Source organism: Cibotium barometz, chromosome 9 (genome assembly GCF_041138505.1).
Source record: "Cibotium barometz isolate CiBa-2024 chromosome 9, ASM4113850v1, whole genome shotgun sequence".
Classification (NCBI taxonomy): domain Eukaryota; kingdom Viridiplantae; phylum Streptophyta; class Polypodiopsida; order Cyatheales; family Cibotiaceae; genus Cibotium; species Cibotium barometz.
In genome coordinates, this window is record NC_141054.1 from 6,016,670 (window position 1) to 6,036,726 (window position 20,057).

At 45.6% G+C, this 20,057-nt stretch overlaps 1 protein-coding gene across 3 annotated transcripts in view; it reads left to right on the forward strand.

The window, feature by feature from the left end:
* The first annotated feature begins 4,283 nt into the window (after positions 1–4,283).
* Positions 4,284–20,057, forward strand: part of LOC147635188 (uncharacterized) — a 68,434-nt gene continuing 52,660 nt past the window's right edge. For all 3 annotated transcript variants that reach the window (XM_086802398.1, XM_086802399.1, XM_086802400.1), the window contains exon 1: positions 4,284–4,727. In XM_086802398.1, the coding sequence (XP_086658524.1) occupies positions 4,368–4,727 (360 nt within the window). In that variant the 5' untranslated portion in view covers positions 4,284–4,367. The remainder of the gene's footprint in view (positions 4,728–20,057) is intronic.

A 20,057-nucleotide genomic window follows, 5' to 3' on the forward strand; every position in this document is an offset into this window, starting at 1 on the left:
CCATAAATCCTCATTGTTGTAAGGTAACGGTAGCCAATCAGGGGAAGGTGATGCCAAGTTAGTCTAATAGGAGCTGAAGGGAAGAAGGTCCCATGATCTCACTCTCTTATGAAGAGAACACAAATTGCTTGCATAGACCTAGAAGGTATATTGGGCCGAAGTGGCCATAAGGGTATGAATATCATCTTTGCAAACGGTACAAATGCACCGGGTGTCATAAATTTAGGTGCCCTCGATCACCTACTAGGTGCATTTGGCCCCTCCATATGTCAACAATGATGCTTGTAATAACCTCCCAAGTGGTATCAAGTCTCTAGGATGGTGTGAAATGTGACCAAGGAATATCATGACGTGTGCGGCTCTCTGGGCCATTCTTGTGTGGATCATGATGGCTGAGTAATGATCCTTGCCCTCAAAGAAAACATGTGGTCCTCCCTCCTGATTAAGTGAACCATGTAATAAAGCCCCAAGTGATGTATATACTACCTGTACTTTGTCTATCTAAAAGTTGAGCTATGGAGCTCCATATCCTTTGGGCAACTCTACATCCCCATAGACAATGCTCTATACAATCTTAGAGGCTATCAGACATATAGGGCAAGTTGGATTTGCACAAAAGGAAACTCTCCATTGTGGTTAACATGAGACCATTGTGTAGCAATAATTAGAAGAAACAGGATATATGGCTCTTCCTATAAGAGTGCCAAAACTGCAGCCAAAACCTCTTTTGAATCAATGGAGTAATCCCAAAGCTTTCCCAGTGTGGCTTGAGGTCAGGAAACCTCTGAATCTATCCTAGTAATAGTCTTGCAATTCTCACAGTGTAACTGAAGAAGCTAAACTCGTCAAGGGATTGGCTACATCAATCAACTCCCACTTATTGAGATCCCATGGGAGATGTTTAATGAAGAACCTGAGTCATAGGCCCATGTGTACTTTTGTAAAAAAAAACTTTAATTTTATTGGTCCTGCCTAATGCAAGATATTGTGAGGTGTGGGTGCATGGTTCAGTCAAAGTGTTTGTGTGGTGAATCATCAAGGGACCTAACGATGGAGGAAATTCTTGGTTTTTTAAAAGTCATTTTTAGATTTGCTGTAGTTATGTGAATCACTAATGATGGAGGAAATTCTTTGTTTTTTAAAGTCATTTTTTATATTTGGTGTAGATATGTCTCCTATTCACTCTTTCCAATTAATTAATTTGGTGAGGGTCTTCAGTTGAAATAAAGTCTGAGGTTCCAAATAAATTGTAAGGTTTTTATATGATTAATGTCTCACATTTGGAACCTTAGACTTTTTATTTAAATCATAACAAGTTTTTAAATTAAAGTTTAAAATTAGTTCTATCAAAGATGAAAGAAAAATAAATTTAGAATTACTATAAGAAACTGTCTAAAATTGAAGATTAAAAGAAACAATTTTTGGAGATCAACATGGGAAACCTTATGTATTGTGTATAGATGTGCTTACACCAAAGCCGAAGAAGTGAGGGATTACATAACATTTTGAGACATTGTACATAAAACCACATTCTTACCTTTTCAGCTAGATGAAAAAGGCACAAAATCATGAGACTCGATAATAGGCTTTGCTAGGTGGATTTTCTTCCACATGGAAGAATATTTATTGGTGTAGTTGGGGTAGGAAGTTTCTTTATCATCACTATCCAAGTAGATTGGGTTGCTTTTGCTATTGAGCACATCATTTTCATTGCCTTCTCTTCTTTTCTTCAAGACCAACAACATAGTGTTTGGGTTCTTCACTACGAAGACCACGACCATCCCTGAAGTACCTAAAAGGAACATTTTTGGAAAAGAAGATTTCATTGACGTTTATGCATTGAGTAACATGTGGCATTTTCATGTGTTTCCACATTGCTATAGCCCTTCTCTTATCCATTCCATTGCCTATCTTCGGGGTAATCCAGTTCACAACGGGGTAGTACTTCCTAGTATATGAAGCATGCACAACAAAGTCAACTCAAGGGTTGCACTAAGCTTATTTGGTATGTAATTGTCCATGTACACATGTGTCCGATCAAACAAGTCGATAGGCGATGACGAAACTTTGTTTTTTAAATCACCTTACTCATAAAGTACATATTGCTCATGCCCCCTTGTGATTTCTTCGGCAATGACATTATGGCAAAAGAATCTTAAGTGGATTTATGAAAATCCTTCGTACAATAGCCAATCATACCTTTATAAATGTGCAAGCGAACTTTCCTAAGACCCTTACATATGAAAATATTGCCCAATGGTTTGGACACATCCCAACCCATGTGTTTCTTGATAAGCTTACTAATACTTAGCAAGGATGAGCCCATGACTCGGACAACCATTTGAAAAATGCACGACTCAATGAACCACCCATTTCCAATGCAAAAGCCCACTAATAATGCACTTTAAATGGATGAATTGCTCTAAGGGTTCCTAATAAACAAGATCCATGTTAGCATTGCCTACATCGATGGTGATAAAGACTTGAAGGATTTTTATCTTCGAAGGAGTGTTCTTAACACTTAGGGTAGATGTTGATGACATGGTCTTGTTCTTCACAGAACTAAGGTACTCTCCATCGGGTAGAGTAATAACAATACATGGCGAAGCGTGCAACATAATAGTTGAATCTGTAGAAGTTCCAGCAGCGACATCCTCGGGGGCCACTACATCATTTGTAATACTGGCTAGAGGATGTCTAGCATGCTTATTAGGAGTAGATATACCAGCACATAGAAAGCAACACACATAGATATAAATATACAAAAAGCAACACAACCATGGCACCCCATCAACGATAGAAAACACACACTAGCACTCTAGCAATAGAAAGAAAGTAAGATGGCACACTTGACACCCAGCACATGGCATGTGGCACCCCACTAATGACATAAAGCACACTAGCACCCTAGTAATAGACAAAAAGCAAAACGACACCACTCAACACTCCACAAATAAACAGAAAACAACATGAGCGACACATACATGCACACCAAAACCAGCCGATAGACAGACAAAGACGAAGTACAGACATACAACGAAGCAAGACCCAAGTTATAAAGGTGACCACCCACATAATGAGCATAGTGCCACTCCCCTCATAAACTAGAACACATAGAAGACACAACAATAAAAAATTACATATTACCTTTATGCAACCCGATTGAACACTAACATATCCCCTAGGTCGAGGGAGCCATATAGAGGCTGCACACGAGCATGAGTATGACCAGGAGGTAGGCTGAGCGAATCATATATGCTCATGACATGCATGGTAGTGCCTTGAAAAGATGAGCCCATTCCCCCTCCATCACCACGAACATGCAACTACAAGAAGCCAAGGGAACCACAACAATAAAAAATAACATATTACCTTCATGCAGCCCGATCGGGCCATTGTAGCATTTGTAATACAGAGGACGCCTAGCATGCTTAGGAGCAAATATACCAGCAGACAGAAAGCAATACACACAAACACAAATAGATAGAAAGCAACACGGCACTCGAGCACAAATGATAGAAAGCACACTGGCACCCTAGCAATAGATAGAAAGTAAGATGACACACTTGGCATCCCACAAACATATAGAAAGCAACATGAACGACACATACATGCACACCCAAACCAACAAACCACAACAAACAGGTAGATAGAGATGAAGCACAGACAGATAACGAAGAGAGACCCAAGTTATAAAGGTTGGCAGAAGAGAAAAAAAATTACATGTTACCTTCATGCAACTTGATCGAACACCAATAGACCATACAAAGGCTAAGTGAGCAGGAGTAGGAGTAGGAGCACGAGGTAGGTCGAGCGAACGAGAGACGCCCACGACATGCAAGGCAGACCATACAAAGGCCCAGCGAGAGCACGAGCACGAGCTAGGGTGAGTGAATTACACCTAAGATATGCAGGGCAGACCATAGAGACGCCAAGGCTCAAGCAAGCACGAGCACAAGTAGGCCAAGTGAACTACAGACGCCCAGGCGGACGCCCAGGCGGACCATATAGAGGCCCAACGAGCATGAGCAAGAGCTTGAGGTACGCTGAGTGAACCACATACGCCCACGACATGCAAGGCAATACTTCGAAAAGATGAGCCCACTCCTCCTCCACTTCAATAGCCCACTCTCCCTCGAGGAGTTTGAAATATTCAATGGAAATTAAAGCAAAAGGCTCCTATAGGAATATTTGATGGAAATTAAAGCAAAAAAAAGATTTTTTGGTTTGAGTAAGTATTTGTGTTGATAGATATTTGGATTTTGTGTTGATAGATATTTGGATTAAGATTTATTTATGACACAAATGGTCTGCTAGAGCTGCATCTGCTGAGACTTTGATAAACGTTGAGGCGACTCGATATCTAAATGGAGGAGAAGAAACGGAAAAAGTGGAAGAAGAAGAACAGATCTACTCGGTCGGAAAGCCTTCATGAGGCAGCCGTCTCTTCCTCCTCAGCGCAGAAAGAAGATCACCATTGCTCCACCCGAGACCTGGACGTTCCTGCAGCGAATGGCGACGCGCGAGGGGAGATGGGTCCAAACGAAGAAGAAGAAGAAGCCTCAGCCGCAGAAGCGCCAGCTTCCGATCCTCGCCTGCGGGAGGAGTTGTGCGCTGCACAGCAACTTGCCCGTGAGTTGAAAAACGCTTTGGGATCCGAGACCGCAAACTCGCACGCCCTTCGCTTTCTCCTTGAAGATCTCAAGACCTCCCACGCAACCTCCCAGGCAAGTGTCAGAAAGTACATTTTGCTTTTCGTCTGTGTTTAATCTTCCGAAGATCAGTTCACTACACCTCGAACTTCTGGCCATTTTGATTGGACAGTTCTTGGCTTTATTCCATTGTACATTCATCCCATTGAGAGTTTGCACTTTTCTGTTGGCACAATTTTTCTTATTGTCCCGTCTTCTTTTTTTTTTTGACCACACAAAATTGTCTTACGACCTAACAGTATCGTGGCCAAAATTTTTAACAGCATTTTGGTCTTCAACAGATACAAGACCACAGTTGTAAACATTGGCCGTCGGTTTAGTAATAACCATAAAATGATAAATCTGAATCTTGATACGAAGATCATATTTACTTACAGATGGTAAATCATCAATGTCAAGAGCCATGGCTTAATAACATGCTAAATAATAAAATTAGGACTAGATGAGTAACCAATGCTTTTCAGAGTGTGTGAAGATGTATACATCACTCAATATCGTCATCAAATCCTAAAGATGAGGATGATGAGAAGTGTGTTAGAATGCGCAGCGGAAGACTAATGCACGTAGGAGACGCATCACCATCGAGCTCCACGAACACCCCCAACGGGCACTGCAGCATCCCTCCACCGGGCTCCCATCTCCCGGTGAGCTGCCTCCCAAAACGCCTATATATGGCTCTTCAACTTCCTATGCTTCCACTTATGGGATAATCCAAGGCACCTTCTAGCCATAGATCACACGCTTGAAATCGCCAACCTTCCAACACCCTCCCTCGATTCGAGCTCCGCAAGCCACCGAGGCGCCTGAGCCGCCCAGGACCACACACGCCTGAGCCGCCCAGGATCACACACGCCCGGGCTCTGATACCATGTCAGAATGCGCAGCGGAAGACTAATGCACGTAGGAGACGCATCACCATCGAGCTCCACAAACACCCCCAATGGGCATTGCAACATCCCTCCACCGGGCTCCCATCCCCCGGTGAGCTGCCTCCCAAAACACCGGCCGTAGGAGATGATTATGACAAGGTGCCACTCTAGCCTATATATGGCTCTTCAACTTCCCATGCTTTCACTTATGGGATAATCCAAGGCACCTTCTAGCCATAGATCACACGCTCGAAATCACCAACCTTCCAACAGTGAGTACATTCCCATCACTATTGTGTTGAAGCTCCACTACACCAAGAGATATATCAACATCCCAATCCTCATCTTGAAGTGGAGGATTTTCGATTCTTCTCCATAATAGTCGGCATTTGGTATTGGTCCTCATGAAGAGAGGAGGATACCAAATTCTTCTCCATAAAAGTTGGCATTTGGTATTGGTCCGCATGCTTCCCATTGCCTCTCAACCCTCTCCCTTGGAGCTTTGGATAATCCATGCAGTAGCTCTGTTGTGATCTATAGAAGTTGGCTGTGTGGTGTCAAAGGAATCATCTTGTAGGCACGAGAGTGAGTGCTAGGGATTCACCTATCAATACTCTCTAATTTTCAATGGAGCCGTTTGTACTTCTCCTACTCATCTTTTATGGGACTCATGCTCGGTGTGCTCTTTGTATGAAAGTGAGTTCGGGGAAACTTGGCAGTTGATTACTTGCAGAAGGAGGTGGATTCTCCAGGCTTAGTGGTTCCAGATTCAGAGGGGGTGGTTGATAGGTTTCAGAAGGCCTTTCGTGGTCTTCAGCAGGTTTCCAGGACTTGGCTTGTGAGCAGTGTGATGCCTCTTTGACTCGGAAGCAGATTGGTTCATTGATTTGGTTGATGGACACCAGATTGGACGTGAGCTTCTTGATGAGGCTGTTGAGCTCATGGTTTCAGATGACTCTTTGGGAGGCAGGATTGCGTATCCTGTGGTTTCTGCACCATGCGAAGGATCTTGGTCTCTTTTACACAGGAGGGGGATTGATGGATGAAGTCCGACTACACGGTTGGAGTGACGCAGATTGAGGAGGAGATCTACTTCAGGCCTAGGAGCAGTTTTACGGAGTAGTAAGAGGTAGTCATCTTTTGCCTTGTCGTCGACAGGCTGACTTGCTCTAGAAAAGGACTCACAACTAGCAAATCATAAACATGTGAAAATGGGTGGCCAACCCTACAACCAAGGGCCCTGAACAGAGGGAAAAATACGGTGCTGCCTGGCATAAATCTGGGCACCCTTGATACACAACTTGGGCACACTACTAGAAGATGAATAATGCTAACACCCCCTCTCAGATCTTGGGAGAGAAAGCAGTCAAAGGAGCTAGAAAAGGAAACCTCCAAAGCAAGTCGAGAAGTCGATCCGCTTCCGCCTTTGCCACTTACTCCAAGAAATTGCTCCTGATCCAAAAGTCTAGTAAAATCCAAAAATGAACCGCTAGATGTCCATATCTCCAACCCAATCTTGGAACTCAGCAAGTACCAGATTCGTCACCAAATGACCTAGCCTGCCTTTGCATGAATGCCGATTTCAACCTGTAGATCATGCTCCCAAATCAATGCTCATCCTAGGGATGAAGACTCTGTTAGAATGCACAACGAAAATGAAGACAACTGCTGTAGAGAGCAATACACAGATGAAAGAGAGAGAACAGCTAGTGTAACTCTGCTATATACACCAATAAAATCCTGGAATAATACATGGAAGAGTGTGGGGCCAAGGGGCCATTTTATATGGCCCCTAGTTGCTGGTCGGCCAGCTCAGAGTCAGCCGATAGTAGCAGCCCACTGCTACAGATCTCCCATCTTTGGCACGAACCTGGAGTCCAATGATTAGTAGATGCAATTGGGACTGATACTACCGAAATTCGAAAGTGAGACCTAAAGGGCTAGCCCCCCACCTTCCTCCTTGTAAGCCATGACAAGCTCAGCCTTAGTGGCCCAAGTGACAGTGCCCCATGAAACGATGCGGGTCGAGGTCTCGTCTATCGTGAAAATGCAGAGAATTACTGCTAAACTTGCTGAGCCTTCGAGCAATCCCAAAGACAATGTTGTTGAGACTCTTGAGGGTCACGAGTGGAAACCCAATCCTGCCAAGTAACCTCTGCAACCTCACTACCTCACAAGCAGCACCACAAGCAGGTCGGTACTCTGCCTCTGTCGATGACAAGGCAATAGATGGCTGCCTCTTACTGCTCTCGAAAATTGCTCCTGAGCCCAGGGAAAAACTGTAGCCTGATGTCAAGGTCCTCGTGTCTGGCTCTCCTCCCCAATCTGAGTCACTCCATCCGTGGAGTCTGACTTCATCCATCAATTCCCCTCCTGTTCCAAGACCATGGGCACAAGCTCCTCCCATGTGATGGTGCTGAGCCTGCCACTAGTAATCAAAGAAGAGTAAAATGTTGAGTACTGAGAGGGCAAATGCGACAACAATGTAATGGCCATATCCTCTAATGATATCTCTTTCCCAGCGTGGAGAACTTCCCGCTGAAGAGCTTGCAGCTTGTTGATGTGCTCCTGCATCGTCAACGACTTTGCAAGATTCATCACTTGCATTTGTACTTCCAAGGACATCCTCTTCATGGGCAATACCCTGTTGTAAAGAGAAGCCAAATGCTGCCATATACCTCTGGCCAACGTCATATGCTTGATATGATTGATTACATGCGGTGTGCAGATGAGGAAAATGAAAGAACGGACCTTGGCATTGACACGATCCCATAACTGTGTCTGTGCCTCACATTCCTTCCGAATCGAGGGTGACTCCCCTTCCTCAACTCTGGCCGTGGAACCCCAACAACAATGAAATCAGCAAGGTCGTAAGACTCCAAAACAGATTCCATCATTACCTTCCATATGCCGTAGTTGTTCCCGTCCAACTGATGGTCCACTGGGAACACGGGGAGTGTTGGGATCTTCACGTGCCTCTCAGCCATCTCAAGTAAATCTGCCATTGTGGGGGTGTAACTGAAAAGGGTGGGTGGGTGGGAAAAAAGAAGAACTTAAACCTGCAAGTGGCTGTCCAGCAAATCAGCCCGCCTTCTCTCTCTCTCTCTCTCTCTCTCTCTCTCTCTCTCTCTCTCACGCACACAAAGGCATGGAGAGTGGGAAAGAAGAGAGAAGATAGTGGTGGCGAATCTTCTAAGGAGAGAGCACTTATCATTCGTTTCCCCTCCATGGAAGCGAAGAAGGACTTCTTGAAGAGACGTCCTACACTCAAGAAGACGGGAATATTTCTTGGAGATGACCTCACACTCTCGCAACTTGCCCACTTGAAAGAAGTTATGCCAGAGATAAGGGCAGCCCGAGAGAAAGGGAAAGTGGCCTTCTATAGAGATGGTAGAGTGGTGATTATGGAGAGGCGCTCTTCATGACGGCGCGAGACCTATGGGACTACACTCAAAGTTGCTACTTGGAATTGTAATGGATCTCTACGTCTTGATGTAGGGGCTTTTGAGGATAGTTTCACTGGGAGGGACATCATCTTCTACTGTGAGACGCATCAGGCTCCTGGACAGTCCATGCCACATGTTAGTGGATACCGATGGGAGACAGCTTGTAGACAGGAGACTCGTTCAGAGCATAGAGGACGGGGCTCAGGAGGAGTGGCAGTATTGTTTAGAGAGGAGCTACAGCCACTGATACATATAGTCCGCAGAGATGAGCAGGCTAGGTACATGTGGATTAGACTGAGGGCAGAGACGGGCAGATATCTCTACATTGCTATATGCTATTTTGCTCCTAGTACATCAGTGTATGCATCACCTAGCGGGTAGTCTCCCTTTTCTATTTTGGATGATGACATTTGGGAGTTCTCCAGGGATGGTGACATCATTCTCCTGGGGGACTTCAATGCCAGGACCGCCCATAACCAGACAGTATTTTATGATACCTCAGAGGAGATGTTGAGGGAGCTTGATGTTAGGGATATGGGCCTATCTAGACTCTCACAGGATGAGGAGCATACAGTGTATGGGCGGTATTTGATAGACATGGGGACTGCACATGGATTGGCCATCCTGAATGGCCTACAGAGATTCCCGACATCGGGCGGTTTCACTTGCTTCCCACATAGGCATGGTGCTAGTACAGTGGACTATGTTATGGCTCAGCCCAGTCTCATTCCCTCTTTTCAGGATTTTATGGTAGGCACTAGGCCGGTTGGAATAGCAGTGGATCATGCTATCTTGTCCTTCACTCTTACATTTCAGTTCAGCACCGCTCCATTGGGACAGGTCTCCACACACACTCGTTATACCTTTACGAGGGAGACTGACACCGTGTACACGGATGAGATATACAGACGCTTATGTGCCGAGGAGCCAGGACGGCCATTAGATGAGCTCACTCAGATATTGATAGATACGCTTCATGCTGCAGCATCAGAGGCATATCCCCATAGTCAGCCTACACGGAGACGATCTGGGAGCATGCCCCAGAACAGTTGGTATGATGAGGAGTGCAGAGAGATGAGGATCAGATTACAGAGAGAGGTGCTCATGGGTGTTACCACTCACAGACAGTCACGGATTACCTTCCGGCACCTAGTGCGACGGAAGAAGAGGGCTTATCTTGCTCAGTTAGAGAGGGATTTGTATCAGTTATTTATGAGTCAGGACTCAGGCGAGGCATGGAGACTATTCCATGAGCATTCACCATCACTAGCCATTACCTCCACAGAGATTTGGGGTGAGTATGCAGCATCCCTGTACACAGCAGCAGGCCAGCCGCCCCTGCCAGACCCATCGGAGCCATGCCCAGAGACATGTGCTTTCTTTACTGCTGAGATGGTAAGGAAAGCTATTGACAGGATGAGGACTGGAAGAGCATATGATCATGATGGTTTGGTAGCAGAGCACTTTATTCATGCCAGAGATATGCTTGCAGAGCTTATTGCTATGATGTTTAACCGAGCCATGTGTGAGGGTTTTCCTGAGACTTGGAATATGTCCACGATTGTGCCTATCTTCAAGTCAGGGGATCCCATGCTTCCTGGGAATTATCGTACCATCATGATTGGTCACACATTGGCTAGATTATATGCATCTATTCTTGAGCAGGAGTTGAGTAGATGGGCAGAGAGAGAGGGCATACGTGCATCAGGGCAGGCAGGGTTCAGGAGAGGTTTCTCCACTCTCGACCATATCTTGACACTCAGAGCTATTATTGAGGAGGGCAGATTATATGGCAGGAGGATTTATTGTTGCTTTGTGGATTTCCGCAAAGCTTTTGACACAGTACCGAGAGCCAGACTGATGCGCAGACTACAGGAGATGGGAGTGCCCACAGAGCTGATTTGGGGAATCATGGCTTTATACAGGACAGTTGTGGGACAGGTACGGTATATTTGAGATGGTTCACTCCACTATTGGGGTGAAACAGGGCTGCCCCCTTTCTCCCACCTTATTTGGGATGTACGTGGATGAGGTTTCAGACTATGTAGAGCGAGAGGGTGACAGAGGAGCACAGCTAGCAAGGACATGGATTCCGCTGTTATTATATGCTGATGATATTGTGCTGATCTCAGATTCTCCAGAGGAGATGCAGCGTCATTTGGATGCATTGCACACCTTTGCACAGGACAGTGGATTGTTTGTTAACCTTGGTAAAACCAAGGTGATGGTGTTTAACACCACAGCACAGTGGGTTAGGAGGTCAGTACCCACCTTTACATATGGTCAGGAGACAGTGGAGTATACAGATGCATATACTTACCTTGGTGTGGTTTTCAGTGGCCCACTATTTTCCTTGAGGAGAGCAGCGGAGACCAGATTGACCAGAGCTTATGCAGCATTGGGGAGACTAGAGAGGATGTGTTCGCAGGTTCAGTTTCAGGAACCTCGAACAAAGCTCTGGCTCTTTGACACTTTGGTCACTTCAGCCATGCTGTATGGAGTGGAGATATGGGGACCCTCAGTAGATCACCACAGCTGAGCTGGTAGCACTGATGGATGGAGACATATGGAGAGGCCCTTGGTTTCTATGATTTCCCGGATGATTAGGGCCAAGGCCTCCGTACCACATGATATTATCCGTGCAGAGATGGCTGCTCCCCCATTGGTAGTAGAGGCACTCACTCGATCAGTCTCCTTTATACATAGCACTTGGGCTCTCCCTAGAGACAGATATGCTCGCTTAGCCCTGGAGTCTTCACGACAGTTGGCATCACAGGGAGACGGATCATGTTGGTATGCACAGATGACAGCTTGGTTCCAGTTGCATGGCTTTAGTATGGAAAGGCTACCTCCATTTCAGTACTCCCTGGATGCACCCTCCCTCTCTCTCACACGGGCAGAGATTACCAGACTTATCAGGCAGGACTTGATTCAGCTGGACACTAGGAGGACATGGGTACAGCCGACACAGGAGCTTGGTACGAAGATGGCTTTCTATAGAGATCATCTTCTCCAGCTCACGCAGGATGGGTTTGTGATTAGACCCAGCTACATGGATACTCATCTTTCTCATGGGGTACGGTGTGCTATTGGTCAGATGCGCACATCCTCACACCAGCTAGAGATTGAGACTGGCAGATTCAGAGGAGTACCAGCTGAGGCCAGGATTTGTCAGCTATGCCAGATGGAGCCAGAGACAGAGTTACATTACATATGTCACTGTCCAGTATATTATGAGATACGAGGCCGTTTTCACTGCCTGTTTAGAGAGGGTTTCGGACCACTTTCTAGAGTCATGAGATACCAGGATCAGAGATGCCTCGGATTATACTTGCTGGAGCTTCGTAGACATAGAGAGGGTCTCTTGAGAGGGAGGGGATCAGAGAGGGAGAGACACCTACAGAGGCAGATTACAGACTTCTTTCGACCAGAGATTGAGCAGTCAGGCCAGCAGGCATTGCAGCTAGCCCCAGAGTATAGCCGCACTAGAGGTACACTGATTGATCGGGCTATAGAGCTGGGGCGGTCCAGGCGCCCCAAGATGAGAGGCCCATCTCGACACCGGCGGAGACTACAACAGAGGATCAGGACCATACTAGCACGGCATGGGAGACGTCCAGTCAGAGTACTCACCATGGAGGACATTGAGGATATCCGCCATCGACCGATGAGAGACTTCTTTGGATAGTGATGTGTATGATGCTTACCTTTGTTGCTGGAGTTTTCCTCCCAGATGTTATCCATTAGGAGCTCCTGGTACCGTACTTTTCCTCATAGTTATTTCAGTTTCAGTTAGTTGTTTTTAGCTTTTCTTACACAGACATTGTATCAGATCCACCAATTGTTGTAACCTTTTTGGTCTCATAGGTCATTTTGGCCTTTTAAAGACGTTAATATATCATTTCATTTCATTTCATTTCATTTCTCCATTGCTGTATTCTTCTGCAGTGCACTTGCTCTTGAGTTTTCAGATTTTGTCCCCCCCCCCCCCCCCCCCCCCCCCCCCCCCCCCCGCGGCTCGGAGTACGGATTGAAATCCGGTCGAAGAGGAAGTCCTTCCAAGGCTCACCACTTGGAAGAAGTCCTCACTTGCCCGACAAGGATCAATGATGTTTAGGCCCCCTTTGCGTCGCGGTTGAATGATCACTCTCTAGGCTGCCTTGGCTCGGGCAGGCCGCCCATCACTTCCGGCCCACAAGAAGTTCTCGATCGACCGTTGTACCTCACCAATGCAGGCTCACGAGAAGGCCCAACAAGAAGTAATGTGCCCCATGGTGGTACGAAGGACCTGGTTCGCCACCACCACTCGGCCAGCTAGGGAAAGACTCGCAAAACTCTAGTACAAAAGCTTCTTCCAATTGCTCAGAAGAAGAGGGACGAGTTGCTGCTCCGGGGAGATATCGATGTCCACCTGGCATCCAAGATAGCAGATTGGAGTGCCCCTTGGGATCCACTAGAAAGCCTCAACTGGACGTCAAGTCGGGGCGGGTGTAGAGCCTACCCAAAAACCACACGACTTGTGCCAGTTGATCTGCGCTTCCGATGCGTGACAAAAGATCTCAATCGTCTCTGCGAATCTTTGGAGATTTCCCCTATCTCTGGATAAGTATGCTGCTATGTCATTTGCAAACTTTGAGTCCAGCAGCTCCTCCTGAGCACGGATGATGGGGAGACACAATCCTTGGAGCCCCATCTCCTGAGCTAAGAGAAAACTGCTCATGACCTCCGCAACAAATAGAAAGTGGTATGGTGCGAAAGGACAACCCTGCCGGACCGAGTGAGAAAGGGGAAACCTGTCACCTCGGTCTCCCTGAATGAGAACCTAATTGTGAGAGGTTGAGTAGAGGCCTAAAACACCATGGATCCACTCCTTTGGGAAACCCGTCTGCTACATCGTGCCCAAGAAAGGCTGAATGATGGCCTTGGCCAGAATCTTGTAGGCGGTCCCAAGGAGGGTGATGGGTCTCCATTGCCGGATCTCCAATCTATCACCACCCTCCTTAGGAATCAAGTGAATCAACCCCTCAGAGAGCCTCTTTGGCATGGCACCTGCAGTCATAATCTCATCGATGGCTGCTCGAAGGCCGCCTTCCATGAGATCCTAGTGGTGAAAAAAGAAGGAAACTGGAAGCCCGTTCGTCCCTGAGCATTTGCCGCCAGGAAGAGTTGTCAAGGCCTTCGCCAACTCCTCTGCTGTGAAGTGAGTCAATAAGGTCCGGAGAGCAGGGGGAACCTTGTCTCTCGTGTGCCGCCAGACCTATGAGGGTAATGGGGCACTCGTGAGGAGGGAGGGATGTGAAAAAACCATGGCAATGGCTCTGACCAGGGTGGAGGGTGGGGGGGTCACGAGGGCTCCATCGTGGCCACGCAACTTGCGAATACCATCTCTCCGCTTGTGAGGGCCTGCAATCTCAAAGAAGTGCCCAGTGACTCTATCTTCGGCCTGGGTCTAGAAGGAAGCTCTGGCATGGTATCTATACTCCACCCTCCTCTCCTCGATGGATCTGATGTTTGTACGAGGAACTCTCTTTAAGACGTTGGAGAGAAGCAAGACCCCACCGAATGCACCTCTCTTGCTTACGAAATCCCTTCAATATGCTCTGTGTTGCCTCCTGCAAAAAAAGTTGTTGATCTCATTGAGGCCCGCATCCAAGGTGCACGTGGCAGAACCTGAGATAAAATCTAGTCCCTCCCATATCTGCTCTATCTTGCTGCAAATCTCGGGGTCCTAAATGAGGCTGTCCGGAATCCTAGTGCTCCCATGCCTATGCTTCCTCCAAGGGTCCTCTCCAAGGACAGAATAATCGGAGCGTAATTAGAGAAAGTGGTGCTTGCCAAGATACCAATCATTGTTGGGTAGGAGGGCAGCTAGCCTGCACACACACACACACTTTTTTTGGTAATGTCCATGAGAGGGGCTTCCTTATATGCCACAGAGAATTAGCATGTTGATGAATCCATGGGGCAGGCTGCAGAAGCCTGTAGGCTTTGATGGAGGTTAAGGCAGGAAGGGGAATAGGATGAATGCATGTAGTAGATGGCTGCAATTGCCAATCCATAAGCCTGTCTGTGTCAGCCACGGGTGGAATAGGTAAAAAGGGATGCAATAAATCAGCAATTTTCTTCCATATCAACCTATGATGCATTCCCAATGCATAGGTAGCAGTGGCCCGGGGAAAGGATAAGACATATCCCCGATCATCTACCACATCATGTATGTACCTAATTCCCAATTGCATAAGATTACATGTATGCCCGAACAGGTTCCTGTAAAGCAAGTGGAGTGTCAAAGATGGCACTCCAATGAATACTTTCTTTCCTCATCGAGTTTGTCTCCAAGCAATTATTAGGAGCCCATTTGACCTTAGAGAGAACTTGTTTCCAGTCAAGTATGAGGGCAGTAGAGAAAGGACAACCAGGTATCCTCCCTACAAATCTCCCAATCACAACCTCCCAATGATCCGTAATCCAATGACCATAAGCACAAGTCCTCATGTTGACACACATGGATGCCAACATACAAGTCCATGGTTGCTGTTGACGGAAGAAAGTATGCAACATTGTAGCCTTCCTTGCAAGTACATGATATTTTATATTGAGGACATTAAGTCCACCATGCATCCTTGGGGAGCACACCATTTCCATCTTCATCAGTCTCAATGCTTTTACAGCAGTTTTTGTCTTCCATAATATCTCCATAGCTTGAGACATAAAAGCTGAAATATCCCTGGAGGACCAATGCAGCAAGGGCAAATAGAACTGGACATATGACATCACAATGGATTGTACTATTCTGAGCCTGACATGAAGAGGCCAAGTAGAAATCTTCCAGTATTCCAGTTTATGTTGAAGTCTCTGGAAAATCCATTTTAACTCCTGCTTTCTGGTGATATGCCATCCTATGGGATATCCCAAATGCCTGACAATATCTCTGGAATGCACCACCTGACCCGGCCAAAGAATAGAATGCCAGCCACATTGTTTCAGGGGGAGTAATTTAGATTTGTCAAAATTGACATGCAATCCCGCTGCCAACCCATATAAAGAAAGAGTGGCCATAAGCATGCGAAGTTCCCAAGGAGAATTCTGTGGCATGAAGAAGGAATCATCAGCATATGCTTGTGCCAAAAAAGATGTAGCCCCTGGGATTTTGAGACCAGTCATCTGTCCTGTGTTTGTAAGATGATCAAGATACATCAAAAGAGGATGGGTCGCAATGGCATAGAAGAGAGCACTGAGAGGGCAGCCCTGTCTAACTGATCGACCCAATATCCATGACCGAGACAGATGGCGCCCAAGAATGCACTGAGCAGTAGATCCAGAATAAAGCCAGTAAACAGCATTTGCCATCTTGGGACCAAAGCCCAACTTTGTCATGATCAGAGAGATGAAATCCCATTGAACATTGTCAAATGCCTTAGTAATATCCACCTGCAATATAAGCACATCTTGATGCGAATACTTAGCATATTCAATTGCAGTCAAGGCATTGGATATATTGTCATGGATTTGTCTTCGCGGCACAAAACCATATTGATGAGGATGAAGTCCTGCATCATGCAGTATCCTGTGAAGCCTATGTACAATCATTTTGGCAATAAGTTTGTAAAGTACAGGCATCAAAGTAATAGGCCTCCAATTTGATATATGATCACACAGATGTTTTTTGGGGACAAGCTTGACTATACCATGCTTCCAAGAGTGCGGCAACTGATTTTCTTGCCAGGCCACATTGATCATTCGCAAAAGGACCTCTTTCAAATCATCCCAAAAAGAAATATAAAATTCCACTGTAAGGCCATCCCATCCAGGGGACTTATATTTGCTGAGGTGGAACAACGCATTATCAAGTTCTGTGTCAGTAAAAGGTCTCTCCAAGGTAAGAGCATCATCCATTTTAACTATCCCAGAAACATATTGAAGAAATTCAGTCCTGGCATCAGTCACTTGATTTGATGGGGAACCAGGAGCAGAAAACAATTTCTGGAAATAATTGTGGCATTCGTCTTGGAGATCAGAGAAAGAGTGAGTCCAAGAGCCATCCTGTTTCCTAACCCTTAGACATGAATTTTTATTTCGAGTAGCATGCAAGCCCTGGAAAAAGGATTTTGAAGAGCAGTCCTTATCCATGAGGGGCTTCATTCTTGCCCTAATCTGCCATTTGTGCAATTTCCTCTGATCATTAATAGTAAGTTTAAATTGTGCATGTGAAAGGGAATCCTTTTCTGAATCAGAGAGTGGCCTCGACTGAGAAAATTCAGTCAAATGTTGTGCCGTCCTTTTTGCCCATTTAACCTCATTCCTCCATTTTGTCATATGCCATTTGCCATACTCTCTAATGACATTCTGAATACGAGAGACGAAGCTGTCCCAAGCATAATTCATGTCCTCTTGGGCATGAACTGGCAAAGGATGAATGGCAAGTCTGATCATTTGCTGAAAGTTGTGATGTTGGAAATAATCCCGATTAACATGCAATAATCTACTGGAGAGAAATGGCAAATCATCCAGAGGCATGCCAAGCTGCAAATTCATCCACAATGGAGCATGATCTGACAAGCCCAATGAGAAATCTATAAGGAGATGAGGGCTAAAATCTGCAAATTGTTGTGGATAAAACAAATACCATTTGTCAAGCCTTGCCCAATACGTAGTAAGTGCATTATGATGAAAAGTATATCCAGGGAGTGACCCTTGGAGAAGTACCCATAAATCTTCAGCTTGCACAGAAAGAATCATGTCATCCCATTTGTGCCTTTCCAATGATAGCATATGAGATCGTGAAGTGGTATTATCTCTAGGCAGAGGGGAATTATTAAAATCCCCACAGATGAATGCATTGGATCTCCATGGATATCTGCATAAAGAATCCCACAAAGAAGCCCTCATGGCAGAGGTCTGGGAGGCATAGACTGATGCAAACTCAAAAATATCACCATTAACATTGCATTGTATTACTATCCATCTGCCACTATTGTCATTGAAGGCCAGCTGAGGCTGCAACTCATGTCTAACCAGTATGCATACACCTGAATAGGTAGCAGTACCAGCATAATATATATCATAGCCGTGAAAAAAACCATGTTGTCCAGCCATGGAGTGTTGATTATGCTCTTGCAAACAAACAATATCTGGCTGCATTTTATGTACATATATCCATAATAGCCTCCACTTTGAGACATTGCAGAGGCTCTGTACATTATATGTAAAGCACTTAAGTGTTTGAAGCATGAAAAGGTATGTACAGCAGAGTGTGAGGCACGTCCTCGGGCGCGGTAGAAACAAAAGCTGCAAAAAAAAACGGAAGATAAGTAAAGCCTTTTATTGAAAAAAAAAAAAAGCAATGACAATCTCACAAGTGAGCATGCAAGTGAAAGGTCGATTAGAGTTTTAAAGAGTGCTAAAAGAAGCGAGTAAAGACTAGTCAAAGTGAGACTAAGTGGTAGAAAGAACCAGACATCAGAGAGGCTAGGCCTTTGCCTGCATAGGCTGCATGCCTTCATTACCCATGAAAGACATAGCATTTTCCTCTTCTTCTGAATCACATATGGGGATGCCCTTCTTCAGTACGCCCACCCAATTTTGAAGGATAGGAGCAGAGGCTGAAGTAGAAGTTTGTCCTGGTGAGGGAGAAGAAGCATCCCATTGACGAGATTGAAGGGGGCATTGCTTCAATACAACCACCTTCTTGGGTTATAACACACACACACACACACACGCACACACACACACACACACAACCTCAAGCACAGAGAAACGTGAGTGCTGGAAAAGATGTACTCACTAATGATATGAAATGAAAGTACAAGTGAGTACTAAAAAGCCTAGGCTAAGTGCCCAACACACATAAGTGTGTTAACACGGGGAAAAAACCTATGTCCAATCACGGGGAAAAAGTGCCCGTGAGTAAAATGGGTTCACACCTGAACTAGCCGGGAGTGGACATGACCAACAAACCCCCCCCAACAAGTGAACGGTGTGAACGGGTAGCAGCAGAGTGATAAAGTTGTGAATGCTGCCCTGCACTATGCTCCACAGTAAGAGTGATCAAGAGAGATCACGATGGCAAAGATGAACTGCAGTGCCAATGGGAAAAGCAAGCACTATATGATCGCGAAAAGGAGAATCCCCAATGTCACAGTGCTAATGCTAGAGCACAGTAGTACATAAACGCATCACCTGAAATGCATGGCAAAGATCATGTGGACATCAACTGCATCAAATCAAGAGGCATTACATAATACCCCCTTGAAGGCAAGCATCCAAATGCCAAGCTGAACGGCATGTAATCCACATCAATGACAACAAGAGAGCAAAGCATAGCTTTGTAACAGCACTAGTGATAAGCATAAGAAGTGGTAGCAGATAAACGCATGTGTAAAGGCAACAGGATCCAGAAGTCATGCCTGTGAGACATGCAATGTAAGCTGCAAGAGAAAAACTCATCAATGGAGGAACCGACGAGGAAAAATCAGCAATGGTAGGACTGATAAAAGTAAAAATTCAGCAATGGGAAAAGCTGAAAATCGGGAGATAAAGTGGGGGTTCAAGGCGAGCATCAGCCAATGCTATGAGAGGATGGGTAAACTCTCAGCAATGCCATGATCAGTGGCATGTATGGCAAGTGTAAAGATGCATAATCCCACAATGAATAATATATATGTGACATGTCAAAACCATGAGAGCAAGCCGACACTAGCCAAGTGTGTAGAAGGCACTCCCAGTAAACATCACATGTGAGAAAGTGACTATGTCAACACTGTAGAAACAATCCCACTGCAAGGGAAAACAACATAAAAGGATCTCCAATAGACATCACATAAGAGAAAGCGTCTAGCATAGACAAGCATAAGGGTCAACAAGCATAAGTGACCATGAGGCATCACCAATTGCATGTGGGCAAGTAAAATCCCCCCCTGAAATGCATCTGCCAAACAATGCATACCAAGGAGTACTGACTATAGAGCAAGCCTCCACACTTTTTTTTGTAAAGCTTCATGTCATTAATTACAGGTGGGAAACCTCAAAAC